General features: G+C 44.4%; 1 protein-coding gene across 1 annotated transcript in view; it reads left to right on the top strand.

Annotated features, from left to right (window-relative positions):
• The window catches only part of LOC107530417 (N-acetyllactosaminide beta-1,6-N-acetylglucosaminyl-transferase-like), a 38,418-nt gene extending 31,732 nt beyond the window's left edge, over nucleotides 1–6,686 (top strand). Inside the window, exon 3 of the mRNA XM_087820643.1 lies at nucleotides 4,348–6,686. Coding sequence (XP_087676769.1) covers nucleotides 4,348–4,538 — 191 coding nt within the window. The 3' untranslated portion in view covers nucleotides 4,539–6,686. The remainder of the gene's footprint in view (nucleotides 1–4,347) is intronic.
• Nucleotides 6,687–14,196: the final 7,510 nt, after the last annotated feature.

Genomic DNA, 14,196 nt, shown 5'->3' with positions numbered 1-14,196 from the left:
GTCTGAGGTATTGGAGGTTAAGACTTCAACATGAGAATTTGCAGGGTACACAACTCAGCCCATAATAGCACGCAATGAATATGTATTCAGTGAGTGAGTGATTAAGTGAACGCATGAATGAGTGAAGATGCAATATGACTTTTTTCCCTATTATAACAAGGCTTCGCCTCCACTCTCCTGTTCAATCACAGCTTCCCGTAGCAGTTCATTTTGTCCACACCTAACTGTAGAGTGCTGCTTTTCCACACCTCTCCATCACACTCAGCCTCCTTCTGTGTCTTTCTCTTGAGAGCCCCCCCCACTGTGGATGGCAACACCCTCACGTCACTGTACAGGAATTTCAATCTATTCTTTAGTACATTCATATCTTTACCTTAATCAGCCCACATTTTCTCCAGGGGACAGCTCACGCCACCTGCCTGCATTCTCACGGTGGCCCTGCCCTTCTGCTGGAAGGAGGAGGGTGTTTTGCTCTTGGAGCTCCTGGGTCTTCTTTAGAAAACGGACCAGCACCATCAGTCAGGGGCCCAATATTTGGCTATGCTGTCTTCTCCACATCCTTCTGTAATGTCTACCGTCCCCCCTCTAGGACCGCGGCAGGCATCCTCTGATCTGCTTCTCCACCCTCTCCAGCTGCAGCACTTGAGGACATCAACATCCCCAACAGGGACCCATGTGACATCATTCCTTTGCAGCTCTAGCCCTCCCCCACCACAGAAGCTCCCATTCCGTTGTATAGCAGCCACCCCACCCCCAAGTGGAGCCTTACCTCAGTCTCCTTGTCATCACCGCTATCCAGGCCCTGTCCCGGTAGAGAAGGTAAAGGTTAGTCAGGTTCGCATTTCTGTAGGAACCTTTGCTGATCACGTGAAGGTGGGGGCCATGAAAGTAGCCCCTAGCCAGGAACCTACTGGGTACAAAGCTTGGGTAGCCCAAGCCCCTCTCAGACAAATGTCTCATTTTTCTTCTCTTGGTCCCTGTTATGCCAATGAACACCTGAAAGCATGAAAATCCTTTGTCTCCTAGCTCTGGCTACTGTGGCTCAGTTGGTTGGAACATTGTCCCACACACCAGAAGGTAGTGGGTTCGATTCTCAGTCAGGGAACATACCAAGGTTTTGGGTTCGATCCCCAGTTGGGAGCACATGCGGGAGGCAACCGATTGATGTTTCTCCCTCACACTGATGTTCCTCTCTCCCCTCCTCTCTCTAGAATCAATTAAAAAAAGTTTGTCCCCCAAACCACTATAGAGGAAAAAGAAAAAGACATAATCCAGAGGAAGTAGAACATTGCATGCCAACTCAGCAAGTCAGTAATGCGATCTAGACCGTTCCCCTCGGCTGTAACAGGATTTGTTCCAACCCCATGTATGTTACCTGCTTTACAAGCCCTCTTAGCACCTAGAATCACAGAGCACCATTCTACCTCTACGGTCTTGAACTTAGAGCTCTCGCCTCTGCTTACAATCTCTTTGCCACACTACTAATTTCATTCACCAATTTACATACTATATGTATTTACTTTCTCCCCAGAACAGAATAAAAGCTCTACGAGGGCTAGGATTTTTGACCAAATTGTCCATTGCTACATCCCCACACCTGAAATATGTTGTTGTTGTCATCATCGTTGCTGTTTTCAACGTGTTTCCTTTTTTAAAATTGGGATTTCCGGAGGTTCGACTGTTCCAGCTTCTCCCTTTTCCTGGTTTCCTTCTGAGGACCCCGTGCCCAGCCTGTGCACTCTGTCAGCCGTCCCACGCTGTCTTCACTAGCGCCTGAGGCTCCCTTGCCATTTGGCCCTGCCAGGCTGATTCCTCCGCTTAGTCGCGGCCAGCGCCTGCTTTGGGCCGCCTGCGTGTCCCTGCACAGCGTCGCTGGAGAATGGTCAGGGGACCTGCCCTCCAGCTGCAGCCGGGCGCTCCCGGCTGCCACTTACTCTTTTATTTACCTCACTATCTCCCCTGCCTGCGCCACTTTAGCTTCCCTGCTCACCTCTAAGCTCTCAATCTCGGGCTAAAACAGCCTTTCCACTTTAAACAAAAATGACAATTTCAACTCTAGGGAGAACTTTTGAGACATTTCATCAAAACCTCCTTATCAATTCCTTTCTCGTGGCACCCCTTCCCTCCATCGGAGGGTATTTTGGACACACTCACATTCCTAGAGGGAACGTTTCCCGTCCTCCCCACCCAGGTCGCTGCCTGTGGTCTCCGTGAGGGGTGGGTGCCCCCGGCTTATCCCCTGGCTCTCCCGCATTCTCGGCGCCTTTCTCGCTGATGATTCTTTCCCTTCCGCCTGCAAGTTTGCCGAGCGCCTCTAGCCGGAGGCCGCTGCCTGACGCAGACCGGAGCACGCGCTCCCCTTCCTCCCACTTTCTCAGGCCTGGGGATGCGGCCTGTGTGCTCGGTCCCCCCACCAAGTTACGCCTGAACTTCTCAGCCAGTTATTCGGTAACTTCCCGCAACTCTGGCTTCTTTCCCCACTGATTTCCTCTCCATTGCACTTCCTCCCTGCCACGTTGAGTTAATCATCAAGACCTGTCAGTCCTCCTGTGTTCTGTCTCTAATATCCTTTCTTTCCCACTCATGGAAACCATTAACTTTGAATGAGCTCTCTGGTTTACATTAAGGTATTACTGCAGTCTCTTGATTGATTTCTAATGTACCCTGCAAAGTTCTGAAAAATTAATCTTGCTAAAATGAATTTCATCGTTGACTCCTCTATTCAAAGACTCTCCATAATTATGGGATAAAAAAAGGCCCAAGTCTTTATTTAATCTGTTTTAAGTCAGTCATCCATAATAGTCCTACTATATGCCAAGCAACCTCTGAAAAAGAGCTCCAGCTTCCTACCATTCTGTTTCTAACCCATTCCCCAATAAAACTCCCCATTCTAGCAGAACATTCCCATCTCTACAGTTTTTTAGAGGCGTTTTCCCCAACTGAAACCACCATTCATCCCCCTGACGCTTGCTAATTCTACCCATCCACTAATTCTCCACTCCTCCTTCTCCATCCTTTTATTCAAAACTTATTAATTTAACACCTAATATTTACCAGACACTGGTTCACATGCAGGGGACACAGCAGTAAACAATCTGGTTTCAAATTCCAGCTCTTCTGGAGCTTATATTCTAATCTGGGGAGAAAGACGACAAACAGTTCTCTGTTAAGAAAGACAATAAACAAAATATCATTTTCCTTCACAGCACTGATATATACATACCAGTTGGTAATAAGTGTGAAAAGAAAAATGCAACAGAAAAGGAGGTCAAACGAGTCCTCACTGAGGAGATGGCCTTGAGGCAGAGACCTCAGGTAGTGCGAGAGGGAGCCTTGAGGATGTCTGGGGAAAGGGGGTGGCCCTGGGAGGAAGGGCAAATGGGGATTCTCAAGTAGGACACGCCTAGTGTGCTTGGGGCCAGCAGGGAGGCCTGTGTGTCCGAAATGAACGAGCGAGGGTTATTAAGGGTTAGAAGTGGCCGAGCAAGCAGTGGGAAGTAAGTCAGGTGACAAGGGTCTAGACTCTGAGGAGTCTTGAATGCCATTGCTAGGATTTTGGCTTTTATTCCACCTAGGATGAGAAGCCGTTCGAGCAGAGGAGACACGCTCTGCTTACATTTAAAACAATCACTGTGGCTGTTGTGCTGAGAACTTTATTAACAGGCAGGGCCGGAGTCAGCGGAAACCAGTTATTATTGCAGCAGCTCAAGACAGGAAGATGGTGGTGACTGGGGCTGGGATGGTAGCAGTGGAGGTGGGGGAAGTAGTCAAATTCTATTAACATTTTGAAGGTTGAACTGACAGAATTGCTGACAGGCTGGATGTGGGGGGTGAGAGGGGAGAAGTGCCAAAATCACCAGAGAATAGAATCGCTGTGGATTTCGATGGGGAAGACCTGGAGAGAATTAAGGAGTTCGGTCCTGGCATGTTATATTGGTTAGGTTTATCACTCATCTAAGCGAAGATATAAAATAGGCACTTGGAGAGACTAGGCTGGAGCTCAGGGAAGAGGCCTGCCCAGTGCAACTCATAAAGACACTTCTAGAAATTCTCATCCATAATTCTTAATTAGATAATACATGAATTGCCTCGTGATGCCTAGTGTGTTCCTGCTTTATATTGCTTAACACTCATTTTCTTCAAATACATATTGTACCCTTTGTCTTCCTATGAAGAGCTGTGCTTCTTTGCAGGCTGGGCCTACACAATCGTGTTTCGTTAGAACCCGTAGCACTTGGCCCAGCATTGGCTTCTTAGCATTTGGAGGAACCCAACGCTGTGCAAGTTCGCTACCCCGACTTCTGAAAGCAAGCATGTTTTGATGGTTTTTTGTTCTCTCCTTTGCAGGCCACTACGTCCGTGGCATTTGTATCTATGGAAATGGAGACTTAAAGTGGTTGATTAATTCGCCAAGCCTTTTCGCTAACAAGTTTGAGCTTACGACGTACCCCCTTACTGTGGAATGCCTAGAACTGAGGCTTCGAGAAAGAACCCTAAATCAGAGTGAGACTGCAATACAACCCAGCTGGTATTTTTGATCCACTGCAACTCCTGATAGAAGGGAAGTTGCCCTTGGGATGAAGAGCCTTTGTGAGGGGACTTTGCCTTGGCTAAGGGTTCAGGACTGAGGTCGTGGCTTCAGGGCCTGGCTCCACCCCTCTAAGTTGAAATATCCACTGGACACTGTGAACTACGCCAACAGGAGGCTGCACAGAGCGGCCCTGGCACTTCGGCCACTCTGGCTGTTTCCTGATGCTCACTTCTGTGTCCACTTGTTCTCTGATCAATGATCAATTTCACTGTCGTCACTCTTTACACCAGAAACTCATCCTAATATAAATGTTCTGATCAAAAGGAGAATCATAGGTAATATGATTTAGGAAAATAAGGATTGGGTTTCTTTGAAGAGCGAATCTTTTATAACAGATCCACAACCACATATTAATGGACACCACTCTTCTTTGCTCAACTGCACATAGACATATAAGCAGCTTTTAGGTAACTCACCAACCTCCTTTAAAACTTGAGCTATTAGAACTGAGAACTAGATCCTGTTCCTGAGTTTTAACACAAGCATTTTCAGTTTACTTGTCTGAAGGTCTGTATAGACTATAAAGTCATTAACCGGAGGCAGGGCGTGCCTTAAGCATCACTGCCTGCTGCTTCAGTAGAAGGCCCCCGGGAGACAGACCATTTCTCGATTATGTCAGAATGTGCTCTGATCCCTCTTCCGTAACTTTTCATTGAGAACGCTGGAAAGTTCTCACAGAATGAAGATACTCCTCAAAGAGAGGTGGTACTGCATGGATCTAGTCTCAAGTCCCTTATACCTCAGAATGAGTCACTTTCCTCTTCTGCCACCCCCTCCACCCCCACCAAAATTATCTTATGTGCAAAATGGAAACCAAATGCTGTCCTGTGAGGCTTTAACAACTCCATAGTGTTCTCTGAGCGGCTTAACAATGCCTGGTGCTGATAAGAACGCCTAGATTTTTAAGAGCTTTCAGTTGTGAGTGAGCATCCCTGCCACGTATCCGTTGTCCATTCCCTCCTCTAATTCGCCCAGCATGCAGTCAGTAAATATTTCTCGAGTGTCTATTATACACCTGACACGTGCTGAGACAAGGCAGGGAAAATAAGACACAAGCTTTTCACTCTAAAAATCTTGGTAATAATGTTAACGTTGGGAAGACTGCTCTAGAGAACCTTAGGTAATGGTTGTATTTTAAGACATTCATATGTAGGATTGTAAATTGTGATATCGGATCAAGGATCTCAGTAATTACAAATTAAGGTTTAAATCAGAGATTACTCAAAAGAGTGAAGGGAAGGAGGAGACGGGAAGCTAAAAAGCCTACGTGTTCAAGGCATTCTGCCAGCTCACTGCATTCAAACCTCACAAGGCCCTTGTGAGGTCCTCATGACCCCCGTTTTTGCAGATGAAGTAGCTGAGGCTTAGAGAGGTTGTTACTGAGGCTTAGGAAACAAGCTCTCTGACAGGTGGGATTCTCCTACTGGCCTTAGTTCATTTCCTGAGGTGGAATATTAACGAAGGTGAAATATAGCCATATTTAGTATACCAGAGAAGGTACGTTTGAAGAATGATCTCAGTGTTAATATTGAGAAAAAGTCCTGTCGCCTCAGAAAAATGTGAAGTCTACTTTTGTATTCCTCTAATCCACTGGGCTCCTTAATATTTATTTATCCTGATGAAAAACAGCTACTCCAGCTAATGATGCATTTAATTAACACATTTTTTCTTTTTTTCCTGTAATTGTGCCTGTCGAATGTTAATCCTATTTAAAAGGAATGACTTCGAAAGAAAGCCGTCTTTGTTCCTGCTGCTTAGAAAGATGGACGTGTATTGGGTGGTAAAGGGCTGAGGGGTAGGGAACACTGAGAGCTCATGGCAGAGTCAGTTTGCAACTTATTTAAATGATACCACCTGAGAAGTAATGTTTTACACTGGATCTTTCTCACATAGAATGAGAAATATTTTGGAATAGATGTTTACATGTCTGTTGTTGGTCATCTCTCCTGTGTCTTTAATACTTTAATGTTGGAAGAGTGTAGTGTTGGGTAGTGGGTTTCTCCTCCCCTTGGAGATGCCCCAAAACTACTGAATCTGTCTCTGTTTTTGATGCTGTTCCATGTTGTTTTCTTGGAAATAAATTAATATATTGTTTTCCACCTTTGGGGCTGTTGTGTATTTTTATTTGATGGTTGGTTAATATCCACTAAAGAGCATTTTTAACATGTTTAACATGCTCCTAGTACTTAAAAAATACATAAATAAGCACATTCATACAATCACACATGCCTGTCTAAAAAACATCTGTCCACTGAAAAATAATTAAACTTTCCCTTTTGGGGGTGTCAGGAGAGTTTTGAGAATGATAAGAAAGAGAATATAATGGAAGCTCAATTTCATTGAAATTAGGTACAACTATTTTAAAATTTGAGGCAGGAATAAGTTATCTTTCCATGTTTGCCTGCTTTATTCATTTTTTTAAAAATCAAGATACAATTTAGGAAAAAGCCTCATGTTACTATTATCACAATTACTTGATTATCAAATGGCCAAGTTTTTTTAAAAATATGCTTTATTGATTTTTTTTTTTTTTTTTTTAGAGAGACAGGGAAACATTGATGAGAGACATCGATGGGCTGCCTCCTGCATGCCCCCCACTGGGAACCGAGCCCACAGCCCAGGCATGTGCCCTGACCGGGAATCAAACCTGTGACCTCTAGGTGAATGGGACAATACTCAGCCAACGGCACCACACCTGCCAGGGCAAATGCTCAAGTTTTCGAGAAGCCTTTTAGTGCTAAGTTTTGCTAAACAAATATTGCCTTTACTAGACAAGTGGAAAATGATAGGAATACTAAGGAAAATAACTCAGTTAAAGGATATCTTGTGCACCATTTAAAAAATATATATATTTATATATATTTTATTGATAGGAAGGAAAGACGGGGAGAGAGAGGGGAACATCGATGTGAGAGAGAAACATCAGTTGGTTGCCTCCCCCACACGCCCCAACTGGGGATCAAACCTACAACTTGGGCACGTGTCCCCACCAGGAATGTTCCACTACCTTTTGGTGCCCAGGACAATGCTCCAACCAACTGAGCCACACCAACTAGGGCTAAAACACATATTTTTAAACTAAAGTGCAAAACATTTTAAACTACTAAAATAATAAAAAATATATATGCTCATAAAAATAGAAAGAATACAGAAGAATATAGAATAAAAAGTGAACCCCTTTCTCTAGAAGTAACCACTTACTTGGTGTATATTTCAAAGTCCCTTTTCAATGCAATGATACACACACACACTCACACACCCCTTACAGCAGTGCTGTCCAATAGGATTTCTGCAGTGATGAAAATGTTCTTTCCAAGATGGTAATCTGTCACTTTAGCTATTGGGCACTTGAAATGTGAGTAGTATGACTGAGAAAATATTACTTATTTTTTATTTTATTTAGCTTTAATTAAATTTAAATAGCCACATTGACTAGTGGCTACTGCACAGCCCAGTTCTATAGGTATACATTAATTATGTGTGTGTGTTTGGGTACACAGTGCACATGCACACAAAGATACCAGCTTTTTAAAAAATTAGATGATTATGTAGGTATATAATGGAAGTGATGTCTTTCTGTAGCTTGATTTTTTGGGCCCTTTAAAAAGAAGCTTTTAGGGGTTCCCATCAAGATGGCAGCGTAGGTAAATGTGGTACTCACATCCTCCCCCAACCACATCAAAATTTAAGCTAAACTACAGAACAACCATCATTCAGAACCACCTGAAATCTAGCTGAATGGAAGTCCCACAAAGAGGGATTTAAAGAAGCCACAGTGAGACTGGTAGGAGGGGCTGAGGTGCAGAACTGGCTGGTCCCACACCAGATAAAAATTAAGATGTCTTGGTTGCGGAGGTCCCCCTGAAGAGCAAGAGATTCCAGCCCCGCACCAGGCCCCCAGCCCAGGGTTCCAGTGCCAGGAAGAGAAGTCCCCGTAACTCCTGGCTATAAAGGCCAGTGGGGATTGTGGCTGAGCGAGATGCGGGGCTGCTGGAGACCTAGGGGTTCCTCCCAAAGGGCCCACACAGGGACTTCTTTGGACTCACTTGCTCTGAGCTCCAGTGCTGGGGCAGCAGCTCCAAAGACACCAGGGACACATGGGGAGGGACTGAATTGTCCGGGATCAGGGCAAGAGCTGGAGGGGCAGTTTTCTCCCAGGCAGAAGTGTTGGCAGAGGTCATTGTTCCTTCGCTGAGCCAGGGATCCTGGCGACTGACCCTTCAGCTCTTTCCCCAGAGCCACCAGGCCCAGATTCTCCTCACACAGCTCTAGTGCACAGTTCCCTCCCTCTGCCGGAGCCCAGGGTGAGTGGCTGTGAATGAAGTTTTGTGTGTTGGCTCTTTAAGGCGGTGCCTGCATCTCTCCACTGTCTCTCCCCGGTGGACAGAAACCCCACTGCTTTTCACAGCTGGATGTTATGTGGGCGCCTTTCCCAGTTCTGATGCTCTAGGCCTGGGAGCCCGGCTAGACCCCACTATTCTCAGGGGGAACCCCCACCGCTGAGCTATCCCTCCAGGAGTCCAGCTGCTGCCTGTGGGAGCCCGGCCAGCCCTCTCATGCCTCCGTACTTCCTACCAGTCTTGATGTGGCTTCGTCTATAAGTCCAAGGTCATAAGGCTTCTTTCCAGCTAGTCTTCAGTTGGTTATTCAGGATGATTTTTTAATAATTTAGTTGTAATTCCAGTTTGGTCATGGGAGAAGGGTAGTGTAGCTTCCACCTAATCTGTGACCACCTTGGTCTCTCTGCAGTACTATTTTAACTAGCAGTGAGAGCAGCTGTCCTCAACTTGTTCCCTACACTAAAGGGCATGTTTAAGTCTTCTGCATGATGTTAGAGGCTTGATGTGGGTTTCTGATAGGTACATTTTATTGAGTTAAGAATCAGAATACCAGAAAATAAATATAAATACAAATGTATTATGTGTTGTTTTTTTAAATCCCCGTTGCTATCTCTTTTTTGCTGCTTCATGGAATTATGGGTGATTTGGGTTTTTAACACTTTTCTTTGCACATGTTACTTCAGAGGTGAGAGGGAAAGGCCACTACTAATCTTTTTAAACAGTAAGCATGTGGTATAGCAGTCTATGTCAAGTGGGAAACTGGAGCAGGGATCCATTTGAACAGACTGGGTAAACAGTTGGGAGTCTGGAAGACTAATGCCTGAACTGGAAGGTTCCCAGTGTTACTACTTCCTCTTCTTTTTCAATAGTTTTTTATTTTTATTTTTTATTGATTGTTTTAGATAGAGAGGAAATGAGAAGAGAGAAACATCAATATGTGAGCACATCAATCAGTTGCCTCCTGCATGCTCCCCACTGGGGATGGAGCTCGAAACCCAGGTGTGTGCCCCGGCAGGGAATCAAAGCAGAAACCTCCCATTGCACTGGACAATGCCCAGCCAACTGAGCCACACCGGCCCGGGCACTACTCCCTCTTCTGGTCAGGATGACTTAGGGATTAAGTTGTCAAGCCAATGGGAAAGACATTGGAGGTCAGTCTTCTCCCAGGGCCAAGTTCTGACCTTGGAAAGAAGACTAACAGTGATGCTCTGAGAGGAAGAGAGTAAAAGGTGAGGCCTCTGGTGCTCACTTTTCTGTGATGAATACCTACAAGCTCTGAAAGTGGTGCACATCCATGGCGGCTGTCAAGAAGATTAGCTTTGACTAATCCAGTTGTGAGCCCAGGAAGCCTAACCTACACCTGGGGCCTGTATTAGATGAGTGAGCTGAATAATCTAAAACTAAAGGGTTCTTAAGAAAACAAGATGAAGTTCAGAAACTGATGGCCAGCATCAAGTGTCAAACTGTAGAAATGAATCTCAGGCATTATGTGATCAGGAGCTGAGGGTATTAGGAGAAATACAGTAGTTGTAAAAGTTAGTGCAAGATTAAAGTGAATTATTGGTGAACTTCAGGCCATTTATTTCAGTTCCAGTGAATTATTAGTGAAATTCAGGCCATTGGCTGCACACAAAGCAAAAATATAGAGTTCTACAGGGCTTTGTAAAAGAGTTTTATTTTGAAATAACTTTAGACCTAGAAAAAACTACAAAAAATGTACAGAGAATTCTTGTAGATCTTTTACCCAGCTTCTCCTAATGTTTAACATCTTGTTCGACCAACGTTCAATTATCAAAACCAGTTTTGTTTTGTTTTGAATTCTGTGCTGGCTGTGTTGAGAGATGGAGCCAGCTGACTCTGACCTTTGCATAGGACAGGGCAGATGGGTAAGGAGAGTCCCAATAACATGTTGTGCCATCACATCAGACCAAATGACAGAAAGGAACTGATCCCAAGTGATACTTCCTGATAAAAATTGTACTATGGAAAGGAAAATTCTGTACATTCTCTATTCTAGTCTATGGAAATGAGATAAAAGAAAGGGATGAGAGAGAAGAACAGACTCATAGTCATATCCCTAAGAAAATAGCAGAGGGAAAGTAGGTGTGTGGCAGTTAAAATGTGTACCACACCTTACAGATCATTGGTTGGAAAACTAATTTAGATTCATTTTCTCAGGATTTTACTAAACAGATTTAATAGGCCATGAAGAGCTAGGAGGAAAAGCACTGATTACTGCCATGACTACACATTTAAACTTTAGTGCTTAACACCTTTGGTGATCCTCTTCCACATACCTCTGAGCAGGTGAGGCATGGTAACTCCATGATTAGCATTCACATGAGAGTCTTCACAGATGACTCATCTGGAAGTATTTAAATTAGATTTTCCAATTGCACCACGGCATCAGAGTCGACCCAGTGAAAGAAGAATGCTTTATAGAGTAACCACAGCCCAGCTGGTGTGGCTCAGTGGTTGAGCTGCCCCATGCACCAAGAGGCCACCAGACAGTTCAATTTCCAGTCAGGCCACATGCTTGGGTTGTGGGCTCGATCCTCACTGGGGGGCATGCAGGAGATAGCCTATCGATGATCAATGTTTCTCTTTCTCTCTCTCCCTCTTCCTTCCTCTCTTTGACGTCAACAAGAACATATTTTTTTAAAAAAAGGGTAACCACAGTAGTAGCTTGATATTTTGGGGGGATAGCAGTTACAAAAAGCAACAGAGTGACTTAAATACAGCATAGGCTGGTAGAAAAATATTTGAACATGTAAAACACTTACTAAAACACTGACATTGTAGTCATTACCATACATGGAAATTTTCCTATCTGGATATGGGATCAAGAAACTTCTAAGGAATGGTGAGAATCTGGGCGGATGTCATTTGAAAATCTTCCACAAATATAAAATTTGGTAAAGAAATTTTGTGTTTTCATAGCATTTTTGAGCAGAAAGATTTCATTCATTCATTTATATACTTAACAAGTAAACAGGTTCTGGGCCTATAGCTATGCAGTAGCATAGGTACATCTTTTATATTCTAATTGAAGAAATAGAAAAATTATAAAAATATACCAACAAACGAGATCATTTTAGACAGTGATTTAGTGCTGTGAAGAAAATAAAACAGGGTTCGGTGACAGAGGCCAAGAGATGTGGAGGCAGAGGGGCTCCTTTAGATTAGGCTGCCAGGCGGCCTCTCCGCAGAGGGGACAGTTTGATACCATAGTCTGCTATCTGCAACTGATCCCAAAGGCTGGAGTGGGGCGTCAGGACTTGCCTTTACCAATGCGTTCCTGGGCTTTGTTAAAAATTCAGCCCTGGCTAGTGCGGCTCAGTAGTTAGAGCGTTGGCCCTTGCACTGAGGTGTCATGGGTTCGATTCCCTGTCAAGGGCACATACCTGGGTTGCATGTTCGCTCCCCGCACCCTGGACCGGGCTTATGCAGGAGGCAACCAGTGGATGTGTCTCTCTCACATCGATGCTTTCTTCTCTCTTTCTCTCCTCCCCCCCTTCCACTCTCTCTGAAAAAAGCAATGGGGAAAATATCCTCAGGTGAGGATTGACCAAAAAAACAACAATTCAGCCAGTCAAGGGCTCCTTGGAGACAAAGCAGATTCCAGAGCTGGGGAAAGGATAGAGAAGAAGGAAAAGCTCTTACAGAGAAAAGTCAACTGATAAATGCAGGAGGAAGGACGTTGTTAGGAAATCATTAATGGTTGCTAAAACTAGAGGGTGGGAGTTTGACAAGGAACAGAATGTTTACAGTTTCAAAATATTTCCCCACCGATGGCTTCCTAATTATTAACATACAGTTGCAGCTCTACAGTGAAAAAGCCTGGAGATATCTCCCAATCAAGCGATCAAAGTGACAGCACTAACACTGGGACTGATGGCCCCCGGTCCTCCTGACGGGAAGCTCTGAGAGGGCACAGCGTCAGTTTAGCGGTGTCGCTACCGAAACTGCATAAACTGAATGTACAGTCACGAGAAAGCACCAAGCAGACCCAAACTGATCAACACTGTACAAAAAAACTGGCCTGAACTCTTCGAAGACATCAAGATCAAGGAAAACAGGAGAATGATTCGAGATGAAAGCAGATGGGTGAGAAATGAAAGTCAATGCACGCAGGATCCTGGATTTGATTCGAAACGGGAGGTGCAAAGCAAAGCTGGAAAGGACGTTACTGGAACAAGAGGGGGAAGGAGGCGGTGGTCTATGGATTCGATAACAGTATTGTGTCAGTGATAAATTTCCTGATTATGTAAAAAAACTTTCTTTGTACTTAGGAAGTACCAAAGTGTTTAATGATGTCTCCAACATACTCTCGTTTGTTGTTTTTTTTAAAATATATCTTTATTGATCTCAGAGAGAGGAAAGGAGAGGGAGAGAGAGAGAGATAGAAACATCAATGATGAGAGTCATTGATCGGCTGCCCAGTCCACAACCCGGGCATGTGCCCTGACCGGGAATCGAACCCTGATCGCCTGGATCCTAGGTCGATGCTCAACTGCTGAGCCACGCCTGGCCGGGCTCCAACATACTCTCAAATGGTTCAAAAAAGGTACACACACTCACACACACACACACACACACTCACACACACACACACACACTCACACACACACACACACACAAAATGATGAAGCAAATGGGGTTTTGCAAACATTAGTGGATCTGGGTAAATAGTATAAGGAGTTTCTTTGTACTGTTGTTTCAATTTTTCAGTAAATATGATAATATATAAACATGAAAAGTTACCAAAAAAACCAGCCAACTAACCAACAAACCCGTCGGTGAAGCTTCCCCATCTGGTGGGATGACTGAGGTCGTCGTTTCTGAAGGAACTCTGGCCTTGGTGGTGCAGCGGCACAAGGTGGGACGAAGCGCCCACTCACCTGCACCCGGCATAAGGTGGTAGCAGAAGCCAAGTTCCAGCATAACCTGCTCTGCCCTCTGAGTGCACACAAAACCCGATTCATCCTTCATGATCAGTGCTTATCAGTCTCTCCAAAACCAGGATCTTTCCTTTCGCTGGTTGTCCCAGTGACATAAACATCCAAAATATCTGGGTATTTTTCTCAGGGGAATTATTTTTATATCTTCAAGTAGAAAAAAATTATCATTCAAGCTTCTTAACAGCAATCAACAGAAACTGATTCTGGTTGATTTAAATATAAAAGGAATTTATTAAAAGGTACTAGAGCAGATTTTTATTTTGGGCAATTCAGGCCAACCTTAGTGCTGAAAACAACTAGGAAA

Source organism: Miniopterus natalensis, chromosome 9 (genome assembly GCF_054644295.1).
Source record: "Miniopterus natalensis isolate mMinNat1 chromosome 9, mMinNat1.hap1, whole genome shotgun sequence".
In the NCBI taxonomy this organism is placed as follows: Eukaryota; Metazoa; Chordata; class Mammalia; order Chiroptera; family Miniopteridae; genus Miniopterus; species Miniopterus natalensis.
The sequence above is the reverse complement of the archived record's forward strand: the minus strand, read 5'-3'. Positions and strand labels throughout refer to the sequence as shown.